General features: G+C 48.3%; 2 protein-coding genes across 2 annotated transcripts in view; one reads left to right on the top strand and one right to left on the bottom strand.

Moving 5' to 3' along the window:
• Window positions 1–27271, bottom strand: part of PTPN23 (protein tyrosine phosphatase non-receptor type 23) — a 72900-nt gene that overhangs the window by 35122 nt on the left and 10507 nt on the right. The window contains exons 3-15 of the mRNA XM_081163459.1: window positions 25381–25508; window positions 23328–23404; window positions 19927–19976; window positions 19384–19515; window positions 18251–18331; window positions 17661–17792; window positions 12165–12212; window positions 9266–9322; window positions 8233–8291; window positions 6809–6888; window positions 6061–6175; window positions 3442–3507; window positions 1566–1711 (exon numbers count right to left, since the gene is read on the bottom strand). Coding sequence (XP_081019585.1) covers window positions 1566–1711; window positions 3442–3507; window positions 6061–6175; window positions 6809–6888; window positions 8233–8291; window positions 9266–9322; window positions 12165–12212; window positions 17661–17792; window positions 18251–18331; window positions 19384–19515; window positions 19927–19976; window positions 23328–23404; window positions 25381–25508 — 1171 coding nt within the window. The remainder of the gene's footprint in view (window positions 1–1565; window positions 1712–3441; window positions 3508–6060; window positions 6176–6808; window positions 6889–8232; window positions 8292–9265; window positions 9323–12164; window positions 12213–17660; window positions 17793–18250; window positions 18332–19383; window positions 19516–19926; window positions 19977–23327; window positions 23405–25380; window positions 25509–27271) is intronic.
• Window positions 14643–17521, top strand: LOC308569595 (tigger transposable element-derived protein 1-like). Its single transcript, XM_081163713.1, has 2 exons — window positions 14643–14847; window positions 15032–17521. Exon 2 carries the CDS (start codon window positions 15049–15051, stop codon window positions 16747–16749), a length of 1701 nt encoding a protein of 566 aa, XP_081019839.1. The 5' UTR covers window positions 14643–14847; window positions 15032–15048; the 3' UTR covers window positions 16750–17521.

Genomic DNA, 27271 nt, shown 5'->3' with positions numbered 1-27271 from the left:
CAACAAGATGCCTGTGGGAAACCAGCAAGCAGGATTCGAACACAGGAGCCCTCTCCCCTCCTGCAGTTTCCAGGAACTGGCATTCGGAAGCATTGCTGTCGGGGCAGAGCAAAGCCTAGTAGCTAATGATAGCCCTATACTCCATGAATTTGCCTCATCCTCTTTTAAAGACATCTAGAATGGTGGCCGTCGCTGTCTCATGTGGCAGGGGGTTCCACAGTTTAACTGTGCTTCTGTTTGAAGAATTCCTTTCTTTTATCTGTCCCTAATCTTCCAACATTCAGCTTCACTGAACATCTACGAGTTTTAGTGTAGTGTAGAGAGGGAGATAAAACTTTTATCCATCCCCTTTCTCCATGCCATGTCTGATTTCATAAACCGCTATCGAGCCACCTCTCACCTTTCCTCCAAACTAAAAAGGGGAGTTGCTGAATCCCCTTGATTGTTTTAGCAGCCCTTTTCCAACTTCTCCTCCGGAGGCTCAAGAAGGAAGCTCAGGAGCCTTTGCAAAGGCCTCTTTGAAATAGCTCACTCCTGCCTGTGAGCTGCTTCAAAGGGCGCTTTTGCGCAGAAGAAGAAGAGGAGTTTGGATTTGATATCCCGCTTTATCACTACCCGAAGGAGTCTCAAAGCGGCTAACATTCTCCTTTCTCTTCCTCGCCCACAACAAGCACTCTGTGAGGTGAGTGGGGCTGAGAGACTTCAGAGAAGCGTGACTAGCCCAAGGTCATCCAGCAGCTGCATGTGGAGGAGCGGAGACGCAAACCCGGTTCCCCGGATTACGAGTCTATCGCTCTTAACCACTACACTACACTGGCTTGCACAGCTGTGATCGCTGCTCAGTGGAATAGGTAAAGGTAAAGGGACCCCTGACCATTAGGTCCAGCTGTGGCCAACTCTGGGGTTGCGGCGCTCATCTCGCTTTATTGGCCAAGGGAGCCGGCGTACGGCTTCCGGGTCATGTGGCCAGCATGACTAAACCGCTTCTGGTGAACCAGAGCAGCACATGGAAACACCGTTTACCTTCCCACCGGAGCGGTACCTATTTATCTACTTGCACTTTGACGTGCTTACAAACTGCTAGGTTGGCAGGAGCAGGGACCGAGCAACGGGAGCTCACCCCATCGCAGGGATTTGAACCGCCGACCTTCTGATTGGCAAGTCCTAGGCTCTGTGGTTTAACTCACAGTGCCCCCCACGCCCCACTCAGTGGAACAGCAAGGATTAAATCCTGCTGCCTTGGCTGTGCAATCTTGCAAACCAGGATTAAAATCCTGTCCTCCACCCATCGGCTGACATCGCCAAAGACATCAGCTGATAGGCATGGTTTGGGGGAAATGGTCTTGCAGGCCAAGACTGGCCCGGAGGCTGCAGGTTCCCAACCCCAGTTTATAACATTGTTGTACTACGTGTTCCAACACAAAAGCTTACAGTCAATTACTATAGAAGTTTAAACAAGCAGCTAGTCCCTCAGCAACTCCATCACAAGTTCTCCACTGAAAAAATCTGAGTGGTCTCTTCCTTGCACGGACATACACACCTCATTCCCAGTCCCATAAACCTACCCTGCATGGACTGAACAAGGTTTTTCACGGTCTCTGGGCGCACGCTGAGCGCTGCGCATTTCTCCATCAAGACGGGCGGGATGTGGTTGTACATGTCCAGGTTGTCGACGGTCTCGGGGTCCAGCTGCAACGAGTCCATGAATTGTCTACAAAGAGAGAAACAAGATTTGGGCTCCACTTTTGAATATGGAGGTCTGGTTGGAAGAAACATAGACCTTATTGGGACAGAGCTTCTCCGAGACTTGATGTCTAATATAAAGGACTAGCAAAAAAACCGGCAGAGAGGGACTGAGAGAGATTTGAGGGCCTCGGACGTGAGATCTCCAGACTGATAGTTGACAGATTGAGGGACAATTTTTGGGGATCGAAACCGGGAAAGGGGGGGTGAGAGTTTTGGAATCCAAAGCGTGTATAAATTATATGTTGTCTCTCTGTTATTTTGTTTTGTAATTAATATAAAAATTGGGAAATTTGTGGAAGGGAATTTGGGTCGACTTTAGAAAAGGGTGTAAAGAATGAGTATTGTTGTTTAAATTGAGGTCTATAAGTTAAAATTGGTTAATTAAGATCAATAATAATAAGGTAAAAGTAGGGACAAGAACTTGCTGAGCTAACTATTGGAATTGGAATACAAGAAGGGGAGGTGTGGGGAAGTCAGGGAAAGATGCTAAGAAAATAAGGATCCGAAATTATACTTGTTATTTGTGTTGTGTTTGTTTGTGTTTTTGTGTTTGTTTAAAAATTTGTGAAACTTTAATAAAAATGTATTAAAAAAAACAACAAAGAGAGAAGCGTGACAGGAGGGGTCACACGGCAGAGTTTGGATTATCCCATACCTAGGCGGAGCCTCAGAAGGACTGGAAATCAACAGGCATCCCCAAACTCGGCCCTCCAGATGTTTTAGGACTACAACTCCCATCATCCCTAGCTAACACGATCAGTGGTCAGGGATGATGGGAACTGTAGTCCCAAAACATCTGGAGTTTGGGGGTGCCTGCTATAACACAAACTGGTTTTTAAAAGCCTTATTTATAGCCACATCGGAGAAACTGACCCAGGAACTTTGCGTTCTCAGAGGGGAAATTCCAGCAAATTCCAAATATGACATCTTCTGGCGCCGTTTTGATTACCATATTGGCCTGAATATAAGAAACTCCAGCGGGTGCAGAATGCCGCGGCAAGACTCCTTATGGGGTCCTCACTGCGGGATCACATTCACCCGGCGCTATACCAGCTGCACTGGCTCCCGGTGGAGTACAGGATCAGGTTCAAGGTGCTGGTTTTAACCTTTAAAGCCCTACACAGCCTAGGACCCTCGTACCTACGGGACCACCTCTCGTGATAGGTCCTGCGGAGGACCTTACGGTCTTCAAACAAAAACATCTTGGAGGTCCCGGGCCACAGGGAGGTTAGGCTGGCCTCAACCAGAGCCAGGGCTTTTTCGGCCGTGGCCCCAATCTGGTGGAACGCTCTGTCACAAGAGACTAGGGCCCTGCGGGACTTGACATCATTCCGCAGGGCCTGCAAGACAGAGCTGTTCTGCCTGGCCTTTGGTCAAGGCACAGTCTGACCCCCTCCTTTGGTAATCCTCACAGAACTCTAGCCCAATGGCTGCCATGAATTTGATTTTGAATTGATTTTAAAATGAATTGATTTTAGAATGTTGTGTTACTTTTATTGTTAGCTGCTCTGAGCCCGGCTTCGGCTGGGGAGGGCGGGATATAAATAAAAATGTACTAGGATGATGATGATGATGCGGCGAGACCACCCCTGTGACCCATGAGCAAAGAGGCAGCCCCCCTCACCCCACCCTCCACGGTGGCTTCCCCCAGTCCCAACTTCAGGGTCCCAGATCCCGAGAGCCTTAAATACGTACTCCAGGACTTCGTTTTTGGCGTCGATCTTGGCCATCACTTCTCTCAGCAGCTTGGCCTTCTCTTCGCTGTAAGGGAAACACAGAGGCTTATTCTATATAGCAATATCTCCATCAACATCCACCTTGTCTAGCGTCCATTCTGGCGAACGTCCGTGGTAAACCCAGAAGTACCAGAACGGGTTATTTCCGGGTTTGCCGCTCACGCATGTGCAGAAGAACAAACCGCTTTGCCCTGTGTCCTTTTCGGCTAGAGGCCGGGGCTCCGGAACGGATCCTGGCCGCAAAACGAGGAACAACTATATTTTAGGTCCGCAAGCGGCATGTATTCCATCAGCTTAAGTTGCCATTCTTCTTTGGTTGGGAGGGACCTCACTCTTTTTCCATTTTTGGGCTAACAAAACACAGGCCGCAGTAGTGGCACACATAAATAACCTTTTTTGACACCTGGAGATTTCTGTCTGAATTATCCCCAACGAAAAGGACTCTGGTTGTTTTGGTTTTTTTTGGAAAGTACTTTTAAACATTTTTTCCCAATTCATTGTAAATTATTTCCCAATGCTATTTTACCTTTTAACAGGTCCACAACATACGATAGAACGTACCTTCATCTTCACTGCATCTCCAGCACTTGTAGAATATGAGAACAAGAACATATCGTATTTTTCGCTCTATCAGACGCGCTTGATCATAAGACGCACCAAGTTTTAGAGGAGGAGAACAAGAAAAAAAATGTTCTCTCCCTCTCTGCGCAGCACCCCTTCAGCGAAGCGGCAGGAGAAGCGGAGCCCCTTCCATTTCTCCTCCCGCTTTGCTGAAGGGGCGCTGCGCAGAGAGGGAAAGCTGCGCAGCGCCTCTCCAGGGAAGCGTAGTGAAGCCAGGAGAGCAAGAGGGCACCGATCCCTCTTGCTCTCCTGGCTTCTGGGATAGCTGCGCAGCCTGCATTTGCTCCATAAGACGCACACACAGTTCCCCTTACTTTTTAGGAGGGGAAAAGTGCGTCTTATAGAGCGAAAAATACGGTACGTTTAAAGAAGACTGGGAAATGCTTATTGAATATATGGGGGGAAATTGCGTGCACTTGAAAAAGTCAGCAGCATTAAGATAAATCCAACTGTGTAAATAAGTTTTGATGGGTGTAATGATGGAATACTGAATGGTTTAGTTGATGTAAAATATGCAGGGATTTATGTGATGCAAAATGAACCATGGAAAGAGAAGAAGGGAAGTCATTGGTATTTTAAGGTTGTTTAAATGAATATTCTAAAATGTAAAACAGAAAATTTAATAAAAATCATAGGGAAAAAGAGAAATACAGAGGCTTAGAAGCAGTCGAATGGGCAGCATATTTATTATTATTAATATGATTATTCAAAGGGGGGGAATTCTACAGGGTAGCGCAACTGAATTAAAGGTCTAGTTCCTACACTGTGATGAACAACCCTCCAGTTGATGTCTAAAGGAGTTCCTCGCCTACAGACTGCAGTGATCGACTGGGGGTGTAAGGAGCGAGACAATCTCTCATGCCCTATCATGGCCCATATCAACTCTCTCTTATAGATAATAATTTTCATTGTTTTCAATTTTACATTTCAAAAAAACAACATTTTACAAACTTTTAAATATCCGATGACTTCCCTTCTTCTCCTTCCACGGTTCATTTTACATCACACATTCCTGTGTATTTTACTATAACCATTCAAATCAGTTTTCTGCTTTAACATCCATCAAAAATCATTTGTTGAATTTATCTTAATGCTGCCAGAGTTTTCAGCTGTATGTACTCAATAAACGTTTTCCTTCTTTAAATATACGTTCTTCTTGCTCTCTTATTCTGTGTGGTAAATTTGCAAGTTCTGCATATTCTGTCAACTTAAATTGCCATTCTTCTTCAGTTGGGACCTCGCTCACTTTCCATTTTGGGGCTAAAAAAACATGGGCCTCACTTGTTGCATAGATAAATAATCTTTTCTGACACCTAGGAATTTCTGTCTGGCTTATTCCCAATAAAAAGGGCTCTGGGGTTTATTTGTTTTTTAAAGTAATTTTGAACTTTTTTTTCAGTTCATTATAAATCATTTCCCAATACACTTTTAACTTTTTGCATGTCCGCCACGTATGAAAAAAAGATTCCCTCTGCTTTTTTTACACTTCCAACACATATCTGATTCTGTTTTATATATCTTAGCCAACCTAGTTAATTACCATCTATGGATCCTTTTCAAATAATTCTCTTTCAATGAATAAAATGCAGTAAATTTCAGGTCGCTTTTCCGAAGTTTCTCCCGGAAGTTAAAATCTAGGCACATGTCAACTCTTGGCCCGCAATACTCCAACCCTCTTCCTGTTTAGGGAGGTTCTTAATTTTTGCTGTTTTATCGTGTTTTTAATATTCTGTTGGGAGCCACCTAGAGTGGCTGGGGAAACCCAGCCAAAGGGGCAGGGTATAAATAATAAATTCTTCTTCTTCGTATAAATAATAAACTCTTCTCCTTCTTCTCCTTGCCTTGTTATCAAGCCTCCCATCTCGACCCTTTAATCCCCACCTGTTTTGCTGCAGCCCCCCCCCCCCATGGAACTGGCAGGCCAAACAGTCTCCCAGAATGCAAAGCAGCTGCTCACCTGTAGAGCGAGGAGGCCTCATGGGCAGCCATTGGAACCAGCTTGGCAAAAATGTCAGGGCCTGTGACAGCCGGGTCTGTGGGGTTGACAGGAAGGGCTTTCACAAGAGGTGCACCTGCAGATGAAGTAATATTGGGTTAATAAAGAATTTGAGGACAGAGAGTTGATTCCTAAAAAAGGGAAAGGCAAAGGTCCAGTCAAAGGCGCCCATGGGCTTGCGGCGCTCATCTCGCTTTCAGGCCAAGGGAGCCGGTGTTTGTCCGCAAACAGTTTTCCGAGTCATGTGGCCAGCAGGACTAAACTGCTTCTGGCGCACCAGAACACCGTGATAGAAACCAGAGCGCACGGAAATGCTGTTTATCTTCCCACTGGAGTAGTATCTATTTATCTACTTGCACTGGTGTGCTTTTGAACTGCTAGGTTGGCAGAAGCTGGGACAGAGCAACGGGAGCTCACTCTGTCATGGGGGTTCAAACCGCTGACCTCCCGATCAGCAAGCCCAAGAGGCTCAGTGGTTTAGACCATGGCACCACCCGCGTCCCTAGAGGTGATACCTAGGCCCGGTTCACCAGATTACGAGTCTACTGCTCTTAACCACTACACCACACTGGCTCTCAAGGAGGGAGGGAACATGCCAGTCGTGCATGTGTCTCTGCCAGGGTCCTACTTGAGTGTAGGCTGAACTCCTGACCGCTGGAGGTCCCATCCAACTTTACAATTTTGTGAAAACAGAGTGTTTTGACTTTACCTTTCACCGACTGCAAGGTATCCAGAGCAGGGACAGCCTCGTGGTAGATGAAGTCGTTGTCCTTTTTGGCAGAGTTGTACCTGCAAAGCGACAACAGGCTTGAAGGGGGTTGCTGCTGGGGGCGGGGCTCTTTGGGGGCAGATGCCCAGGAAGAAATATCACATATTTTCACTCCAAGTACAGTTCCAAGAAAGAAACCAATATCATAGTTGTACATTTTCAAAGGGTGTTATGTTTAGGGATGCCCCACACCCAAAGTCAGAGGAACTACAGACAGCGGGACTTGGGGGGGGGGGGTCCAGAAATGTGGGGAATACTAGGTAAAAGCCAAACTTGGAAAGAGGGAAGGAGGTGAGGATGTTCTGGTCAGTATCTCCTTACTTCCAAAGCCAAAAGTGAAAATTTGCAAATCTGTGTGCATTTCTTTCTTTTTCAATTGAAACTTTCCCAACATAGAATACGATTAAAAAAAAAAGAATCTGAATAAAAATGGAAAAAGTAAATAAAAAAAGAGGAAGAAAATAATGCAAAGCCCTCTATCAGAGGGAGATCTCAATTAACCCTTGTCTCGCATAAAAAGGGGATGGACGCTCCCAGCTCTCACCTGGGAGCAACTCGTTCTTCTCCCATGCGCGCGTTTCTTGAATTCATTATGTAGAGTAACTTAGGAATCCAAACGCATGGTCCACAAATGACAACACTTTGGAGGTCCCAAGTCGCAAGGTGGTTAGATTAGTCTCAACTAGGGCCAGGGCCTTTTCAGTACTGGCCTCAAGTTGGTGGAACGCTCTGTCACAAGAGACTAGGGCCCTGCGGGACTTGACATCTTTCCGCAGGGCCTGCAAGACGGAGCTGTTCCGCCTGGCCTTTGGTTTGGACTCAGTCTGACCCTCATGTTTCCCTCCCCTTACGGTCTTGATTTATCGGCTACTTTTAAAATGAGGCTGCATTTTAAATTGCATTTTAACCTGTATTTTATTTTATTTTTATTTCCCCCCTATTATGTTTTTACTTTGATTCTATTGGTGTTAGCTTCCCTGAGCCCAGCTCTGGCCAGGGGAGGGCAGGGTATAAATAAATTATTATTATTATTATTATTATTATTATTATTATTATTATGCGTTGGTTTTTTTAAAGGGTTTTCTAGTCCTCATGGTTTCACAGAATCACAAAAATACAGAAGGAATGACTGGAAGAGCAGATCTGAACAAAGCAAAGGTCTACGGGTGAGACCATCAGACCCGTCAACATCTGACTTCTGACTGGCAGTGGCTCTCCCAATTTCCAGACAGGAGTGCGCGCGCTCTCTCTCTCTCAGCACCAGGCAGGTTCTCTTGGTGCAGAGCAGAGATTAGGGAAGGGAACTGGTGTGACAGGGACCCAGGCCCAGGCATACAAAGAGTTAACAGGCAGCAGCGACTCACTTTCCTCCAATGACATCCATGGTGAACCTCAAGGCTTCCTGTACCGTCTCAGGCTGACCCTGCAAGAAGAAATGTCAGGTTCAAAACATATCCATAATAAGCAGGTGGTCCTCAGGCAGAGATGGCAGGGGGCAGGATAAGGGTACACCAACAATTCCCAAAGTAGGCAGTAGCAGCCACTGGGGGGATTCTCTAGGTAAATGTAAAGGGACCCCTGACCATTAGGTCCAGTCGGGACCGACTCTGGGGTTGCGGCGCTCATCTCACTTTATTGGCCGAGGGAGCCGGTGTACAGCTTCCGGGTCACATGGCCAGCATGACTAAGCCGCTTCTGGCAAACCAGAGCAGCGCACGGAAACACCGTTTACCTTCCCGCTGGAGCAGTACCTATTTATCTACTTGCACTTTGACGTGCTTTCGAACTGCTAGGTTGGCAGGAGCAGGGACCGAGCAATGGGAGCTCACCCCGTCGCGGGGATTCGAACCGCCGACCTTCTGATCGGCAAGCCCTAGGCTCAGTGGTTTAACCCACAGCACCACCCGTGTCCCTTGGGGGGATTCTCTAGGGCAGGGGTCTGCAACCCGCGGCTCCGGAGCCGCATGTGGCTCTTTTACACCTTTGCCGCGGCTCCGGGGCGGATACTAGCGAGGGGAGGAGGCGCATTGTGCACCCCGACACTCCCCACTGTGGCGGGCGCTGTACTGGCTGTGACGTCGCATGGGGGCGGTGCGTGCGCTAGTCCCGCACCGTCCCGGCGCCACCTTCCTGGTTTTGCGGCTCCCAGTTGTTTTTTCTTCGGAAACGGGTCCAAGTGGCTCTTTTTGTCTTAAAGGTTGCAGACCCATGCTCTAGGGGAAGCTAAGAGGCAAGGGGGCAGCGGGGAGGGGGCGCAGCCATCAACAGCCCTCTCCTCCATCAGTTGGTCCAATCCTGTTTTAAAGCCATCCAAGTTGGGGGCCATCACTGCCTCCAGAGTTTAACTAAATAACTTTTAAAGCCACTTTCGGGAAGGGGGTAGGAAGAAAGGTGTACCTTGGCCAGTTTGATGGCTTCATTGAGCTTATCCAGAGCACTCTGGAAGTAGATGACCTGCAAAGGAGGAAGAGATTCAGACAACCAAAGTCCACTGTCAAACTGGCTATGCTTTCTATTAAAAGTAAGAAAACTGAGCCTTTCTCTCACACACGTTGTAAGAATTTTAAGGTCTCAGACTTAGAATAAATATTCATAAATGCACGCATATCTAAATATATGAACAGCATGTGCGAAATAGTATGGGAGAGCAATCCCGAAGCCATTTTGACTCTCCCAATGACCTCAAATAGTCCACTGCAGTAAGGGGAGGCAAATGGGGAAACCCTTCCCACTGCCTTTTTGCTTGCAAATCCTGTCTTAAGGACGTATTTGTGTATGAATATGCTAGACTGCCCGGGTAACGCAACCAGTGACCATTATCAGTATCCTGGAAGACAGGATTTCTGCTGGAGACCACCTCCCTTCTGTGATGTATGTATGATGTTTCAGGGGGCTGGTCTTGGGCTACAGGGTGGGCAATTTCAAAGGTCTATATAGGGGCTTATGCACCACTGTTCAAGGTTTTCCTCCCTCCTGCGTGTGATGAGTGGGGACCCTGTTGCAACAGTTCCTTGAATAAAGATCAGGCTTACTAGCCACTTTGCTTCTCAATAGACTCTGGTTGGCCCCTGTTACTTTCTCCTACCAATAGGGAACCCACTTAAGAAGAAGAAGAAGAAGAAGAAGAAGAAGAAGAAGAAGAAGAGTTTGGATTTGATATCCCGCTTTATCACTACCCTAAGGAGTCTCAAAGCGGCTCACAATCTCCTTTCCCTTCCTCCCCCACAACAAACACTCTGTGAGGTGAGTGGGGCTGAGAGACTTCAGAGAAGTGTGACTAGCCCAAGGTCACCCAGCAGCTGCATGTGGAGGAGCGGGGAAGCGAACCCGGTTCACCAGATTACGAGTCCACTGCTCTTAACCACTACACCGCACTGGCTCTTGACTTGATATGGGCTCTGGAATTCCCCATAAGGCAGTCTTTCTTATAACACACACAAATTCCCTGCAGGTAGAGAACTTGCACGCAGGGAGTGCCATAACAGAGGGTCATCTCATCACAAGAAGCCCCACTTGCAGCCTGAAGTCCATTTGCAGGGCTTCCGCCACACCTGCCATGTGTGAGGACTAGGGCCTTAGGTAGTCACAGACGTGGCGAGGGAACAGAAGAAACTCCTTCTGGACTCATCCTGGTAAGGGCTTCAAAGGGAGGTGCCCGGGAGAGAAGCTTTGGCTTCCTCGCTCTCCCCTCTGTCTCCTCCCCTTGGCTCCTGGAGCCCATCTAAACCCATCTCACAAAAACAGCTGTCTTTCAGTTATTGTAACATCAACAGTACAAGGGCAAGGCTGAAGGTTTCGCTGTTTGGGGCAAGAGTACTGTTAGCCCAAAAACAGAAGTGAGAAGAAATTCTGACAATTCTGATGAAAGAAGAATGGCAGACGAAATTAATGGACTATGCAGAATTGGACAAAATGACAGGAAGGATTCGAAACCTGCGGGACCAGAGATTTACAGAAGATTGGAAGAAGTATATGAATTATTTGAAGAGCAGCTGCAATCGACAAATTACACTAGTAGGACTACAAGAAGTTTTGTAAGGAGAAACATGAAGTGTTATAAAGTAGAAAACGGTAGAAATATTGGTTACGAGTTTGAAATGTAATAGGGAAAATAAGAAATGCATACTAAGAGATTCAATTGGGAAATTTCCAGACAGGACTGATGGAAGTCAAAAAAATTGAATAAGATGTAATAGTATGTTTAATTACTGTTGAAAATGGTATGTTAAAACACACACACACACACAGTGGTACCTCAGGTTAAGTACTTAATTCGTTCTGGAGTCCGTTCTTAACCTGAAACTGTTCTTAACCTCAAGCACCACTTTAGTTAATGGGGCCTCCTGCTGCCGCCACGCCGCTGGAGGATGATTTCTGTTCTCATCCTGAAGTAAAGTTCTTAACCCAAGGTAATATTTCTGGGTTAGCGGAGTCTGTAACCTGAAGCGTCTGTAACCTGAAACGTATGTAACCCGAGATACCACTGTGTGTGTGTGTGTGTGTGTGTGTGTGTGTGCGTGTGTGTGTGTATCTATATCTATATCCATACAGTGGTACCCCGCAAGACAAATGCCTCGCAAGACGAAAAACTCGCTAGACGAAAGGGTTTTTCGGTTTTGCGTTGCTTCGCTAGACAAATTTCCCTATGGGCTTGCTTTGCAAGACGAAAACGTCTTGCGCTTTTTTTTTAAAGCCGCTTGAAGAGGCGCAGTTGCGACGGACCGTGTTTCGCAAGACGAAAAACATCGCAAGATGAAAAGACTCGCGGAACGAATTCTTTTCGTCTTGCGAGGCACCACTGTATCTATATATATGCCTGTATTACAAGGTTCAGCACCACGGACAGCGGAAAACCTTGCCCAAGCCTCTCTACCCCTCACCTATTGCAGAATCACGGAATTGTAGAGTCGGAAGCCACCCCAAAGGACATCTAGTCCAACCCCTTGCAATGCAGGGACACAGCTTAAAATCACTGACAGACGGCCAGAGAACCTCTGTTTAAAGACCTCCAAAGAAGGAGAGCCCACCACTTTCCGAGGGAGCCTGTCAAACGGCTCCTGCTGTCAATTCTTCCTAATATTGAGTCCGGATCTCCTTCCTCATCATTTGAAACGGCTGGTTCCGGTCCCACTCTCTGGAGAAGCGGGAAACAAGCCTGCTCCATCGCCCACGTGACAGCCCTTCAGGTATTTGAAGTTGGCTATCTTTTCGCCTCTCATCAACCAGGAGATTGACCGCGGCAAGCAGTCTGTGAGTTCTCCACCCACCCCAGAACTTTGGAAGCAAACAGGCTTACCCTCTCGCCGTACTTCTGCTGCTCCTCCGCCTGCTTACCCATGTGCAACTGAAAGACAGAGAAGAATCACGGTTCTTGTAGCAGCGAGCCAGACACAGCACCCCTGGGTTGGCCCCAGGCACCACCTCACAATCTGGCATCGCCTCCATCCGTCCCACAAACCCTCATCCCTCGCGCAGGAAGCTGAAATCAAAACCTCAACCCACACGCAAAACCCCATAGACAGAAGGGGCTGGGAGGAACAGACAGGCGAGTTCTTCCCATAAAGCCTCATTCCAGTGCTCCCATCCCGGTGAGGGTTGAGACGACAGAGCCAATAAGAGCCTTCAGGTTCCAACACAAACCAAAGGATAATAATAATAATAAATAAATTATTTGTACCCCGCGCATCTGGCTGGGCTTTTCCAGCCACTCTGGGCGGCTTCCAACAAAATATTAAAATACAATAATCTATTAAACATTAAAAGCTTCCCTAAACAGGGCTGCCTTCAGATGTCTTCTAAAAGTCTGGTAGTTGTTTTTCTCTTTGACATCTGGTGGGAGGGTGTTTCACAGGGCAGGCACCACTACCGAGAAGGCCCTCTGCCTGGTTCCCTGTAACTTGGCTTCTTGCAGTGAGGGAACCGCCAGAAGGCCCTCGGAGCTGGACCTCAGTGTCCGGGCAGAACAATAGGGGTGGAGACACTCCTTCAGGTATACTGGGCCGAGGCCGTTTAGGGCTTTAAAGGTCAGCATCAACACTGAATTGTGCCCGGAAACGTACTGGGAGCCAATGTAGGTCTTTCAAGACCGGTGTTATGTGGTCTTGGCGACCGCTCCCAGTCACCAGTTTAGCTGCCACATTCTGGATTAGTTGTAGTTTCCGGGTCACCTTCAAAGGTAGCCCCACATAGAGCGCATTGCAGTAGTCCAAGCGAGAGATAACCAGAGCATGCACCACTCTGGCGAAGCAGTCCACAGGCAGATAGGGTATGTTTATTTTCCACCTCTCCATTTTGAATCTCTGGCCCCATATCTGCACAAACGCATTAATTACAGTAGTGCCCCGCAAGACGAATGCCTCGCAAGACAAAAAACTCGCTAGACGAAAGGTTTTTTTGTCCGCGATTTGCCTCGCAAGACGAATTCCCCTATGGGCTTGCTTCGCAAAACGAAAACGTCTCGCGACATTGTTTCCTTTGTGTAAAAACCGTTAAAACCAAGGGTGCTTAGCTTGAGCAGCTGCAGTTGCGACTTGGCTTCGAGGAGCAACTGTTAGCACGTGGTTTGGTAGCCTTTTATCAGACTTTGCTCACTTTTGAAGATTTTCCAAAACTTTTCCAGAACTTTTCCAGAACTTCTCTTTCATCCATTTGGTAAGTTAAACTTTTAAAACTTTTTGGGGGGGTTTTGGATTTTGGGTTGGGGTGTTTGGGATTCAAGGACTTGGTGTTGGGAAGGGGTTTGCGATAATCTGGGGGCTTGTGGGCCTTTTTGGGGAATTTTTATGATTTTCTGTGACCATTGTGCCAGGTTGCTTATTTTTGAAAATTTTTCTGAGTTTGAATTTCTGAGTGCTGGCTGGCTAGGGGAACAGTGGGGGAGGTTTCTGCAGAAATCTGGGACCATGTGGGGGTTTTTTTGGAATTTTTATGATTTTCTGTGACCATTGGGCATGGCTGTTTTTTTTTGAAAATTTTTCTGAGTTTGAATTTCTGAGTGCTGGCTGGCTGGGGGAACAGTGGGGGAGGTTTCTGCAGAAATCTGGGGGCTTGTGGGTTTTTTTTGGGATTTTTTATGATTTTCTGTGACCATTGGGCATGGCTGTTTTTTTTCAAATTTTTTTTTCTGAGTTTGAATTTCTGAGTGCTGGCTGGCTGGGGGAACAGTGGGGGAGGTTTCTGCAGAAATCTGGGACCATGTGGGGGTTTTTTTGGAATTTTTATGATTTTCTGTGACCATTGGGCATGGCTGTTTTTTTTTGAAAATTTTTCTGAGTTTGAATTTCTGAGTGCTGGCTGGCTGGGGGAACAGTGGGGGAGGTTTCTGCAGAAATCTGGGGGCTTGTGGGTTTTTTTTGGGATTTTTTATGATTTTCTGTGACCATTGGGCATGGCTGTTTTTTTTCAAATTTTTTTTTCTGAGTTTGAATTTCTGAGTGCTGGCTGGCTGGGGGAACAGTGGGGGAGGTTTCTGCAGAAATCTGGGACCATGTGGGGGTTTTTTGGGATTTTTTATGATTTTCTGTGACCATTGGGCATGGCTGTTTTTTTTTGAAAATTTTTCTGAGTTTGAATTTCTGAGTGCTGGCTGGCTGGGGGAACAGTGGGGGAGGTTTCTGCAGAAATCTGGGGGCTTGTGGGGGTTTTTTTGGAATTTTTATGATTTTCTGTGACCACTAGGCATGGCTGTTTTTTTTTGAAATTTTGTTGTTATTTTTTGAATTTTTTTTTGTCTGGGTGGGGAAGCAGTTGGGGAGGGGTTTGCAGCAGTAGGGGAGGGGCTGGGGGAGCAGTTGAGGAGGGGTTTGCAATTTCTGTGTTATGGGTGGGTTGGTGCGTGTCTGTGGGAGCAGTTGAGGTTTTTGAAGACATTGGTGATTTTTGAAGCTTTTCCTAAACTTTTTTTACAGCCATTTGAGGTTCCTGAGGACTTCGGTGGTTGATTGCTGAAGCTTTTCCAGAACTTCTCTTTCATCCATTTGGTAAGCTCAACTTTTAAAACTTTTTTGGGGGTTTTTGGGATTTTTGATTTGGGGTTGGGGTGCTTGGGATTCAAGGCCTTGGTTCTGGGTTTTAATTTCTGTGTGGTGGGTGGCTGGGTGCTTTTGTATTTTTTGGGTTTGAAGCACATCACTGATTTTTTTTCCTGTTTCTTAGTTTACGAAGGTGGGACCTGTGCTGCCATGGGACCCAAGAAGACTGCTCCTGCGGTGGCCGGCGAGAGGAAGAAGGAGAAGGTGACGCTGGAGATGAAGAAGGACATCATTCGGAAGCACGACGGCGGAATGCGTGTGACGGACATCGCCAGGGAGTACGGCAGGAACCCATCGACCATCGGGACCATCCTGAAGATGAGGGAGAAGATCATGGCGACTGATGCAGCCAAGGGAGTCACCAGGATCGTGAGGAACCGCCCAGCTGTCCTGGAGGAGGTCGAGAAGTTGCTGCTCATCTGGATAGAAGAGAAGCAGCGTGCAGGGGACACAGTGTCTGAGGCCGTCATTTGTGAGAAGGCCAAGGCCTTGCATGCTGACCTCATCCGGGATCAGCCAGGAACCTCAGCCGAGCCAGAAGTCTTCAAGGCTAGCAGAGGTTGGTTTGACCGGTTCAAGACGAGATCTGGCATCCACAGCGTGGTCAGGCATGGAGAGGCTGCCAGTTCTGATGTTCCTGCGGCTGAAGACTTTGCAGCGGAGTTCCTGGAGCTTGTGAAGACGGAGGGCTACGTTCCGCAGCAGGTCTTCAACTGCGACGAGACCGGGCTGTTTTGGAAGAGGATGCCCAAAAGGACTTTCATCACTCAGGAGGAGTCCAGGCTGCCTGGCCACAAGCCCATGAAGGACCGTCTGACCCTGCTCTTCTGTGCCAACGCCAGCGGCGACCTGAAGATCAAGCCCCTGCTGGTGTACCACTCGGAGAACCCACGGGCCTTCAAGAGACACAAGATCGACAAGGAGCGGCTGAGTGTCATGTGGCGATCCAACAGCAAGGCTTGGGTCACACGTGTGCTGTTTGTGGACTGGGTCAATCTTGCTTTTGGCCCTGCTGTCAAGCAGTACCTGCTGGACAACGACCTGCCGCTGAAGGCTTTGCTTCTGATGGACAATGCTCCTGCCCATCCTAAAGGCCTTGAGGTGGACTTGTTGGAGGAGTTCAGCTTCATCAACATCATGTTCCTGCCGCCTAACACCACGCCACTGCTCCAGCCGATGGATCAGCAGGTCATCGCCAATTTCAAAAAACTCTACACCAAGGAGCTTTTCAGGCGATGCTTCGAGGTGACTGACTGCACCACCATCACCCTGCGGGAATTCTGGAAGGACCACTTCGACATTGCCACCTGCTTGAAGATGGTCAACACGGCCTGGAAAGGGATCAGCCAGAGAAATTTGAATTGCGCTTGGCGCAACCTGTGGCCGGACTGTGTGGCACCAAGTGACTCTGATGCACCAGAGTCAACAGTGGTGCAGGACATTGTTGCCTTGGGGAGGACCATGGGCCTGGAGGTCACGGAGGAGGACATCTGCGAGCTGGTAGAGGGGCACGACGACGAGCTGACCACCCAGGAGCTGGTTGAACTGCAGGCAGAGGCTGCGCAGGAGCAGGCCTCACTGGAAGAGGAGGAAGCAACTGGGGAACGGCTGTCCTCCGAAAGACTGAGGGACATTTGCCAGAGGTGGAAGGAGGTGCAGACTTTTGCAGATCTACACCACCATGAGAAGCACGTGGCACATGACGCTGGGAACTTTTATGATACGAGGGTCATGTCGTATTTCAGGGAGCTGCTGAAAAGGCGGATGAAGCAGCAGACAATGGACAGGTTCTTGACCAAGAAGCAAAGAGTGGAAGAGGAGCCTTCTTCAAGTGCTCCCCCAGAGTCTTAGAAAATGTCTGTATACTGTACTTTGTTGATTTTTAAATGTATTTCTGTCATGTTTATAAAGTTAATTTATTTTCCCTTCAATTTTTGAACTGCTCTTTACAGTATGTGTGACTTTAAAGAGCAGTTAATAAACTGTTGTTGTACCAAATTTGGCTTTGTTTGGACTTTTTTTGACCATAGGAACGCATTAATTGATTTTCAATGCATTCCTATGGGATTTCGTGCTTCGCAAGACGAAAAATTCGCTAGACGACAAAAATTGCGGAACGAATTAATTTCGTCTTGCGGGGCACCACTGTAATTACCTTCGCTAGGTTCATAGCAGGGGCAATCAGAATAAGGGCCACTAACTGACGGCTGATTCAGGACTTTGAATTGTGCTCTTATATCAAACTTCCTTTTCTGCGTATACTGTAATGTTTTGCTGTTGCTATAGCCATTGGCTAATGCGAATAAAGTTTTATCTTATCTTATCTAACCAAGGGACGCGGGTGGCGCTGTGGGTTAAACCACAGAGCCTAGGACTTGCCGGTCAGAAGGTCGGCGGTTCAAATCCCTGCAACGGGGTGAGCTCCCGTTGCTCGGTCCCTGCTCCTGCCAACCCAGCAGCTCGAAATCACACCAGTGCAAGTAGATAAATAGGTACCACTCCGGCGGGAAGGTAAACGGCGTTTCCGTGCGCTGCTCTGTTTGGCAGAAGCGGCTTAGTCATGCTGGCTACGTGACCCGGAAGCTGTACGCTGGCTCCCTCGGCCAGTAAAGCGAGATGAGCACCTTAACCCCAGAGTCAGCCACAACTGGACCTAACGGTCAGGGGTCCCTTTACCTTTACCTAACCAAAGGACGAAGTGTGGGGAGGTCATGTTGGGTGAAGCCCAGCTCACCGGAGCAGGGTCCCCCCAGGATACTCACATGGGCCACGGCAGCGAAATAGTAGATCTTCATCTGCACCAGCTTCTTCCAGTCCTTCTGAATCTTCCCCAGCAGGGAGGCTGTTTCAGAGTTCTCCAAAGCTCGACACGCTTCTTTGTAGTAATCCACCACCTTGGGAAGGGAATTTGGGGAGGGTAGGAAAGGTTCTGAGTGATTGCTGCTTTAGACGCTGACAAATTTTCCCCACTGCAGGAGCCGAACTGACGGATGCGTACCACGAGAAAGGAGAACCCACCTGAACATTGGAATAACTTTCTAAAGGTAAGTGGACTCTCTTTCACTGGAGGTTTTAATGCAGAATTTGGATGGCTATCTGTCAGGGATTCTTGAGCTGTGAGCTGGGATTCATGCATTGCAAGGGGTTGGGCTAGATGGCCTTTGGGGGTCTCGTCTGATTCTACAGCTCCATCGGGGAGGGCATGTGGGACAGGCCTGTCAAGCAAACCTAACTGCACAACAAAAAATGCACCTGGCTGCTTTAGAGGAAGGCCCTAACCTGCCCCAGGCTCTGGGGGAGGGCACTGTTCAGGCACTGGTCACCCAAGTTCAAGGCTCCCCAAACTGCTCACCTGGGCACTGATCCTGGCCACAAGGAAGCTCTTCCGGTTGTCCAGCATTGACTTCTCCAGAAGGCACTCCTGGGCCTGGCCCTTTAGACATGCAGGCGACGAAGAAATAAATAAGAAGAATAAGAATAAATTTTTATTTATACACTGCCCTTCCCGGTTCAGAAAACCGGGCTCAGGGAGGTTAACAACAAATTTAAAACACTTAATTGATGCAACCAAAAACATCATAAAATACGGTATAAGACGTGAATAACAATAAATTCAGAATTCAAAAATAAATTTAGGGGGGAAATCCATCCAATAAACATTAGATGATCACCAGGGCTAGCTGGCTAAATTAGTCCTATCTGGGCCAGCGAGGAGACCAGGGGAGAATTAGCTGTGGGGTCTCAGAGCAGGTAATCTTCATAAAAAGGGGAGGGGGAGGGAAGGTAGGGGAATAAAAGATCAGGCTAACTTCAAATTGAAAGCCAGGTGGAATGTCTTACAGGCCCTGCGGAAGGAAGTTAAATCCTGCAGGGCCCTGGTCTCATGGGACAGAGCATTCCACCAGGTCGGAGCCATCACTGAGAAGGCCCTGGCCCTGGCGGAGGATAATCTGACTTCCTTAGGGCCAGGGACCTCTAAACTATGGTTATTCATGGACCTTAAGGTCCTCTGCGGGGCATACAAAATGCTTTCAGTTACAGTGTTCTATAGCCTTGGACGCAAGGCTGCAGGTAACCTCAAGAGAGCGGTCCACTGCAGCTACTGTCGCATGAGCAGAGATCACCTAGGAAGCACGTTTTAAAATCGGCCAGCCCGTTTAGAACAATGAGTCGCTCTGACCTGCCCTCTGCCTTGGAAATACAGGGAAGAGAGAGCTGTCTGTGGCCAGTAGCCACGATGGCTCGGCTCTACACTCCAGAAACTGGAGGCAGTAAGTGCTTCTGGGTACCAGTTAGTGGAAGCCACAGGAGGGGAGAAGGAGGGTCTTGTGTTCGAATCCTGCTTGCTGGTTTCCTATTAGGGCTTCTGGTTGGCCACTGCAAGTGGACAAGTTGGCCCTTTGACTCCCCTTCCATTCTCAGCACCTTCACCAAGGGGCAGACCAGGCCAGAGGAACTTCCCCTCGCCGCCCCCCCAGCTCTTACCAGCATGAGGTTGATATTGAGGTTAAGGATCTGATGGCTCATGTCTACGCTGTAGGAATGAGGGAAGTGGTCCCGGAGGTAAGCGAACGCCCCCGCTGCACACTGGAAATGGGTACAGGAGACCTTCATGCCCTGCAAGACAGAATGGGGTTTTTTTGGGGGGGGGGGAAGAGAGTTGCATTTTCAACAAGCCCAGCTAGAAGACCCCCAAGGAAGATCAGCCCAAAGGCACACAGACTGAATTTCTCTCTCTCAATATATATATATATATATACCGTTTGCTTGTAGAAAATCAAAGCGGTTTACAAAAAAGGCACAACAACAAAGAAGGCAAAATAATAAATTACCGTACATAAATAAGCAAATAAATGCACTGCCACATGCAGCGGGCTCATAGGAAGCAACCTTGCTGACGATGGTGAGACTTTTAATTAAGCTCTTTAAAAAACTGGATATTTTTTTTAAAGCCCCAAAATACTAATTGGAGGTGCCTTTGATGCTATTAGCCTGGCGAGGAGGGGAACTGAAAGCGCAAAGCCTTACCTCCTCAGATACTCTTTTGTCCATTGCTCCGAGCATGGAATGCAATGCGCCTGGAGGAGGAGAGAGGGAAAGGGTGAGTGGCGGCATCGTCCAATAGGCAGCGGCTCCCCAGGCCGTCTCCCCCTGCCTACTACTACAGAGTATTTTATTATTATTTTATTATTCATTTGCACAGCCGAAAAGCCGTAACAGAGCAAGATACATCCAACAGAATAAAAACACTTTGCCCTGTTAACATGGTTATTGAAACTAGGCATTCTGCCCAATAAAAATTTGTTTCCCTGAAGAATTTAACTCAGTGTTCCTCCTCAAAACTGTGGTCCGAAAGGCGAAAGAGGCTATCTTTCCAGTAATGTCAGGGAACCTGTCCCCCAAGTACACAGTTGCTCTGACGGTTGAGAGATTTACCGTATTTTTTGCTCTATAAGACTCACTTTTTCCCTCCTAAAAAGTAAGGGGAAATGTGTGTGCGTCTTATGGAGCGAATGCAGGCTGCACAGCTATCCCAGAAGCCAGAACAGCAAGAGGGATTGCTGCTTTCACTGCGCAGCGATCCCTCTTGCTGTTCTGGCTTCTGAGATTCAGAATATTTTTTTCCTTGTTTTCCTCCTCCAAAAACTAGGTGCATTTTGTGGTCTGGTGCCTCTTATAGAGTGAAAAATACAGTAAATCTTGGAACGAGGCTGCTCTCAAGCCCTTGCAGTCTGGGCCAAGGAGCTGGGAATAGAGATGCCCCTTTTCAGAACAGACTCCTTGGCCGATCATCCCCTTCAGGCAGACATGGCAAGAGGCAGCTGCTTCTTGTACCCTCCTCCCACCAGGCTATTCCCACTGCAGGGGATGAGCGAGATGACATGCCCACGATCTGCCGCAGCCAGGAAGAACAGGGCCTCTATTGTCTCCCAGAGCTACACAAAAAGCTCTCTACAACCCAGCTCAGACCTTTCCCAGAAAGAACGTGGCAAGGCCAGACAAGCACACAGGTGTCCAGAAGGCTGTTTCTAAATATTTTGGTCCTCTCCCCACCCCGTTCGATGAGAGTCTCAAAGTATCGCCACTTACATTTCTAACCTGCCCAGTCCTGGAAGGTTCAGTGCGGGCAACAAGACAAAACACAGAAACATGCAAAGATACTCAATGAAGCAGAGTTTGCCGACCTCTTACCTGTTGGGATACTGCCAGGAAGTCGGGGGCATCAGGCAGGCCCCCAGCTGGCTCCAGCCACCGGCCGGCAGCCGGTCTCTCTTGGAGCAGCATCAAACAGCGACACGAGCCTCAGATAAGTTTAGAGACTTGTGTATGCTCTGTCAGCACTGTGTGTAAATCACCTCACAGCAGAAGAGGCAGACAGAGAGATGCGCAAGCATAATGTACAGCATTTTATTCAGCATAGTTCCGGAACAAAGGAAAACATGTCTGCTTCCCTTCGTCTCCAGCAAAAGAGCAGTAACACAAAAGCTATATACAAACGGAAGTTCCCAGCAAGTGCTGGAAGTAAACAGGCATGTGGCACGCAACAGCCTGTTCCCTTTTAAGGTGGAACGGAACTATATCCTAACAGCGCCCTCCAGATCTTATGGACCACGACTTCCAAGGATGGTTGGGGCTGAGGGGAGCTGCGGTCGAAAACGTCTGGAAGGCACCAGGTTGGCAAAAGGCTGCTTTGAAGTCTCCTTGGTTGCAGACGGGCCGGCGCAAAGCAGCCAATCTTCCAGGAGGCAATGCAACGTGGACCGTCAGAGCAGGAGGCTCAGGCAGCAGGAAAGCACTGGTGTATCTGTGGGTTCTGAAGGTCATGGTTTTTTTAGCCTGCGCTACTCTTCACCCAGGTGAGGATTTTGTGTGAGGTGAGGAATGTCAGAATTGCACAGAAATCCAAAGCAAATCAGAAACAATCGCTGTATTAGACCGCACAATGTGGCTTCTTAGAGCAGAGCAACATTCACATCCCAAAAAAACCATCCTTATATTGTAACTTGCCTTAGCAGTCAACCAAAGACTGTGGTCATCACCCTGATTTCAGTGCTTCCAAAGCTTAGCACAAGGTCAGAAATGAGCCCATCTTTCATTTGGGGCTGGGACAGGTGGCCGCCTGGATCAAATATTTGCTAACCACTGGCAAGTGGTCTTCTGAGAAACACAGAAGCGTGCACCGATTCTGAGCTATGGTAAGCCACGTTCTGCAGCCGGAGGAGCTGCTCTCTGGCCTGCACAAATAGTGTAAATTAAACACAGAGCGTTCCCCTCCAACCACTGGAAATGCCCTTAATATTCTCAGCTTCCACCCTACGCCGCTCACACTTTTTGAACCAGTCTCTGCAGACAAAAGGACACAGCGCTCAACCACAATTCCCGTGCTAGTCGCACAAAACCTAGCACAGATACTGCAGCATGGGGAGGGGGGCTGACGTGCTCCAGAGGTCCAGCGCTCCTAAGAGAAATGTGCAGCCAAGCACCCATAAATCCACTTACCAAAGGGTAAGTACGCATTCCAGCTCACTGGCAAGGGGGGGCACCCCAACACCCTCCCACTTTCACTGCTGTTAGGAGAGTAAGTCAGAGCAAACTTTGCCTTTCTCCCAAGCCCTCTCCACGTGCCAGAGGATTCGGGGAATGACAAGGGAAGCCAGAGGCAGTGACAAAAAGAGGCTCGCTACTAGCTCCTGCCTCTCTTTGAGAGTAATTTCATTAAAGCGGCCATCACTAGACCCGTAACAGCTGTGCTAGCTAGGGCTCATGGGTGTTGTAGTCCAAAACATCTGGAAGGCACCTTCTTGGGGGAAGGCTGAGGCAGAGAACGCAGAAGCAGCCTAGACTCGTGGATGCAAAGGCAGACACGGCTGTCGCCACATCAGCCAAGAAAGACTTGCCGATTATTTGCCAGCAAAACATCCTTGGCTGCTGCTGCGAATATACTTTTTGCTGGAATGATCCTTTAGTCATTCCTGTTAGGCTACTGATGTTCCGTTCCACCTTAAAAGGAACAGACATGATTGTTGTATGTCGCATGACTGTTTACTCTCCAGCACAGCTTGCTGGGAACTTCCGTTTGTGTACAGCTTTTGCTTATGCTTCCTGCTCTTGGACATGAAAGAGAGCAGACATGTTTTCTTTGTCCTGAACTATGCTGAATAAACTGCTTGCAAATATGCTTTACATATGCCTCTGTCCGCCACTTCTGTTGCTTGTTATTCACTCTGCTGGTTAAGGTGTGCTCAAGCTGTGAGTCACTGTTTGATGCTGTTCCAAAGGACCAGAGTTCGTCTGGGCTGGAACCAGCTGGGGGCCTTAGAAATGCCCCCGTTCCCTTGGACACATCCCAACAATTCCTCCCCGAAGCCCCTTTCGCCTCCTGGGAACAGAGATGCAGCCGCAGGTCCAGCTGGCCGAACGGCCCTTACCCAGATTATACAGGATGCAGGCCTGCTCATATTTGATGTCCTCGTGCGTCACCGTCTTGCCGGAGAAGATCTCGGTCCTGCAAACAGAGGGGGCCATTGCGGGGGCTGAGCGGAACGTGTCCCAATGCACGGGCCTTTTCCCAGCAGAGCGCCCAGTTGGGGCACTGAACAGGTGCCCAGAGGCCCAGTCCAACAAAACACTCTCCTGCTTGGGGTGTCGGCTGGAGTCGGCAGTGCTTCTGAACACCAGTTCCAGGAAGCCACAGGAGAGGAGAGTGGATTTTGTGCTTTGGTACCGCATGTGAGTTTTCCACAGGCATCTAGTTGGCCGCTGTGAGGAGAGGATGCAGAACTGGACTGATGGAGCATGACTCATAAAAGGGCCACATCTCCTGCGTGAACACAACTCAGAGCTGCTGTGCTTGCCAGCTACCCGGAGGAGGTATAAGAAAATATGCTGCTTCGTCTCCCAGCCACCACCGATTCCCATTTCTGCTAAAAGCATCCCCACTTCCCAAATCTCTGCAGTTGATCCCTATCACTTCTCAAATCTCCTTCAAGCTCCTAGCCCGGCCAGAGGCTGGTTTCCCCACTCCTGTCTTTAAGACTGCTACCTTGCTAACTTATTCTTTTCAACAGCCTCCACATCTCTAGCCATTCACTCATCCTTCCCCCTTCTGAAATCCCAGTTCTCCTGCAAACTCTTTCATGAATCTCAACAGGCTGATTTCCCCCAAGCTGTCTGTCGCCAAACAAGGTCACAGCTTGAGAAGAACCCTGCTGGATCAGGCGATTGGCCCCTCTATGATATGACAATCTTTATTGTCATTGTCCCATACAGAACAACGAAACTGAAAAAATCTACATCAGACATTCAAAAACCAACACGCCTGCTATCCCAGTCTGGTTAACCCTCTAAAAATTCTGATACCCCATAATTAAATACAATATACTCCCACAGAGACTACCTTACACTGCTTTTAAAACCAAAATCACATTTGGATAGAAACTGTTTCTCAAGCAGCTAGTCCTAGTCTTTATAACCCTGTACCTTCTTTCCAGAAGGCAGAAGCTGAAAGGGATCATTTCTGGGGTGCGCACTATCCTGCGCTATCTCTGCAGCTTTCTTATGGCACCTGGAAGCATAGATTTGATCCAAGGTGGGAAGAGTGCACCCAATTATTCTCTCTGCAGTCTTTACAACCCTGGACAGCATTGTTTTTCCCCTGGCCGTGCAGCTCCCAAACCACACACACAGACCATAAGTTAATACACTCTCCACAGTACTATGGTCAGATGCCATCAAGAGGTCCTTTGAGGGATTGTTTTTCCAGAGGATTCTCAGAAAATATAACCTCTGCTGTGCTCTCTTCATCAGGTCTTTGCTGTTTTCTCCCCAGGTAAGGTCATCTCTCAGCTCCATTCCCAGAAATCGAAACACCGAGACCTGTTCCACGCACTTCCCCTCAATAATGAGTCCAGCATCCTCGTCTCACAGTGCCCAATCAGATGCCTGTGAGTAACCCGCAAGCAGGATTCGAACACAAGAGCAACTCTCCGCTTCTGCGGTTTCCAGAAATTGGAACCAAGGAGAATTACTGCCTCTAACCACAGAGGTGGGGTATAACCAACAAGTCCTCCATTTCTGCTATTGCTTCATTACTCTGCACCCACCCACTCTCTTTTGTTCCCCCCTTCCAAAATAGAAAGAAATACCCAGTGGAGAGAATGTGTTACATTTCAGGGAGCGCCCAAGTTGCACACAAGTGGTTCTCAAACTTGGGTCTCCGGCTGTTGTTGTGGACTACAACTCCCATCATCCCTAGCCAGCAGGACCAGTGGTCAGGGAAGATGGGAGTTGCAGTCCCAACAGCAGCTGGAAACCCAGGTTTGAGAAACACTGCGGTAGAGGGTCCCCTCCATGGTCCATGCGCAGAGCGGGAGAAGCCCCAACCCCACTTGTTCCAGTTTTGGCGTAGCCTCAAAGCCAGCTCTGCTGAGCGGCAAGGCTCAGCTCCTCAGCCATTGCCTCTCCCCCCTGCAACTGACTCACCAGGTAATGGGGACGGCTGCCTCATGCTCTGCTCCCATCGGGATGCGGCTCTGCAGGTAGTGCAGCTGCCCAAAGTACTTGCGCAGGATGCTGCAGCCTTCGAAGTCCCTGGGCACGTTGACGGCGTTCTGGGAGGGGAGAGGAAAGGGACAGGAGTCAGGTTAATAATAAAAATAATAATAATTTATTATTTGTACCCCGCCCATCTGGCTGGGTTTCCACAGAAACCAAAAATACACTAAAATATCACACATTAAAAACTTCCCTGAACAGGGCTGCCTTAAGATGTCTTCTGAATGTCAGGTAGTTGTTTATCGCTTTGACATCTGATGGGAGGGCGTTCCACAGGGCGGGCGCCACTACCGAGAAGGCCCTATGCCTGGTTCCCTGTAGCTTTGCTTCTCGCAATGAGGGAACCGCCAGAAGGCCCTCGGGAGATGGACCCGTGTCCGGGCAGAACGGTGGGGGTGGAGACGCTCCTTCAGGTACATTGGACCGAGGGCTTTAAAGGTCAGCACCAACACTTTGAATTGTGCTCGGAAAGGTTGAGGGCTCCGGACAGCAGGCTGTGCTGAGGTCACAAGATAACTGCCGATAGTGACCACTATCACTTCAGGAAGCATAATCACATTTCAAAAATAAAAACCACGCGCACACAGTGCAAAGCTCTGCCTGGGAAGCACAACCCTGATGGGATAGTCCTATTGTATGAGCACCCCAGTGGCTAAAAATTTCCTATGCTAAACGCCTTCAAACTGATCTCACCTCAAGGCAGCTTCAGGGGCCAGATAGCTTTGACTCCTGCATTGCAGGAGTGTGGATTAAATAACAGCAACAATAATGTAGTATTACTATATAATAAGTATATAAAATATAATAATAATATAATATTATTAACCCCACCTAATGGCTCAGTCCCAGCTCCTGCCAACCTAGCAGTTTAAAAGCACTTCAAAGTGCAAGTAGATAAATAGGTACTGCTCCGGCAGAAAGGTAAACGGCGTTTCCATGTGCCAGTGTGGTTTCACCAGAAGCGGCTTAGTCATGCTGGCCACACGACCCAGAAAAACAGTCTTTGGACAAACGTCGGCTCCCTCGGCCAGTAAAGTGAGATGAGCATCGCAACCCGAGTCATTCGCAGCTGGACTTAACTGTCAGGGGTCCTTTACCTTTGCTTTTATAATAATAATAATTTTATTATTTATATTGTGCCCATCTGACTGGGTTGCCCCAGCCGCTCTGGGTGGCTTCCAATGTAATAAAAACTCAGCAAACATCAACCTTTAAAAACTTCCCTCATCAGGGCTGCCTTCAGATGTCTTCTAAAAGTCATAGAGTTGTTTATTTCCTTGACATCTGGTGGGAGGGCATTCCACAGGGCGGGTGCCACCACCGAGAAGGCCCTCTGCCTGGTTCCCTGTAACTTGGCTTCTCGCAGTGAGGGAACCGCCAGAAGGCCCTCGGAGCTGGACCTCAGTGTCTGGGCTGAACGATGGGGGTGGAGACGCTCCTTCAGGTCTACAGGGCCTTTGAGGCTGTTTAGGGCTTTCAAGGTCAGCACCAACACTTTGAACTGTGCCTGGAAATATACCGGGAGCTCATGAGGTCCTTCTTCATGTGACATGCGGAGGAGAGCAACATGAGAACAGGGCCTTTTCTGTGGTGGCTCCCTGCTTGTGGAAAGCATTCCCCAGGGAGCTTCCCCTGGCACCATCATTACATATCTTTAGGCACTAAGGATAAACATTTCTTTTTCTCCAGGCCTTCAGCTTTTAACTATCTGTGGCCTCTTTGAGAGGGTGGGATGTTCTAATCCAGCCTTTTAAAAACAAGACTGCCTTTTGGAGTTTTCTTTGTCCTGTGGGTTTTTTTTTGTTGTTTATTGTGAATT

Source organism: Podarcis bocagei (genome assembly GCF_964188305.1).
Source record: "Podarcis bocagei genome assembly, chromosome: 12".
In the NCBI taxonomy this organism is placed as follows: Eukaryota; Metazoa; Chordata; class Lepidosauria; order Squamata; family Lacertidae; genus Podarcis; species Podarcis bocagei.
The sequence above is the reverse complement of the archived record's forward strand: the minus strand, read 5'-3'. Positions and strand labels throughout refer to the sequence as shown.

What these genes read in the sequence shown, in the direction of transcription:
- LOC308569595 (XM_081163713.1), top strand. Translation starts at nt 15,049, where the DNA reads ATGGGACCCAAGAAGACTGCTCCTGCGGTGGCCGGCGAGAGGAAGAAG.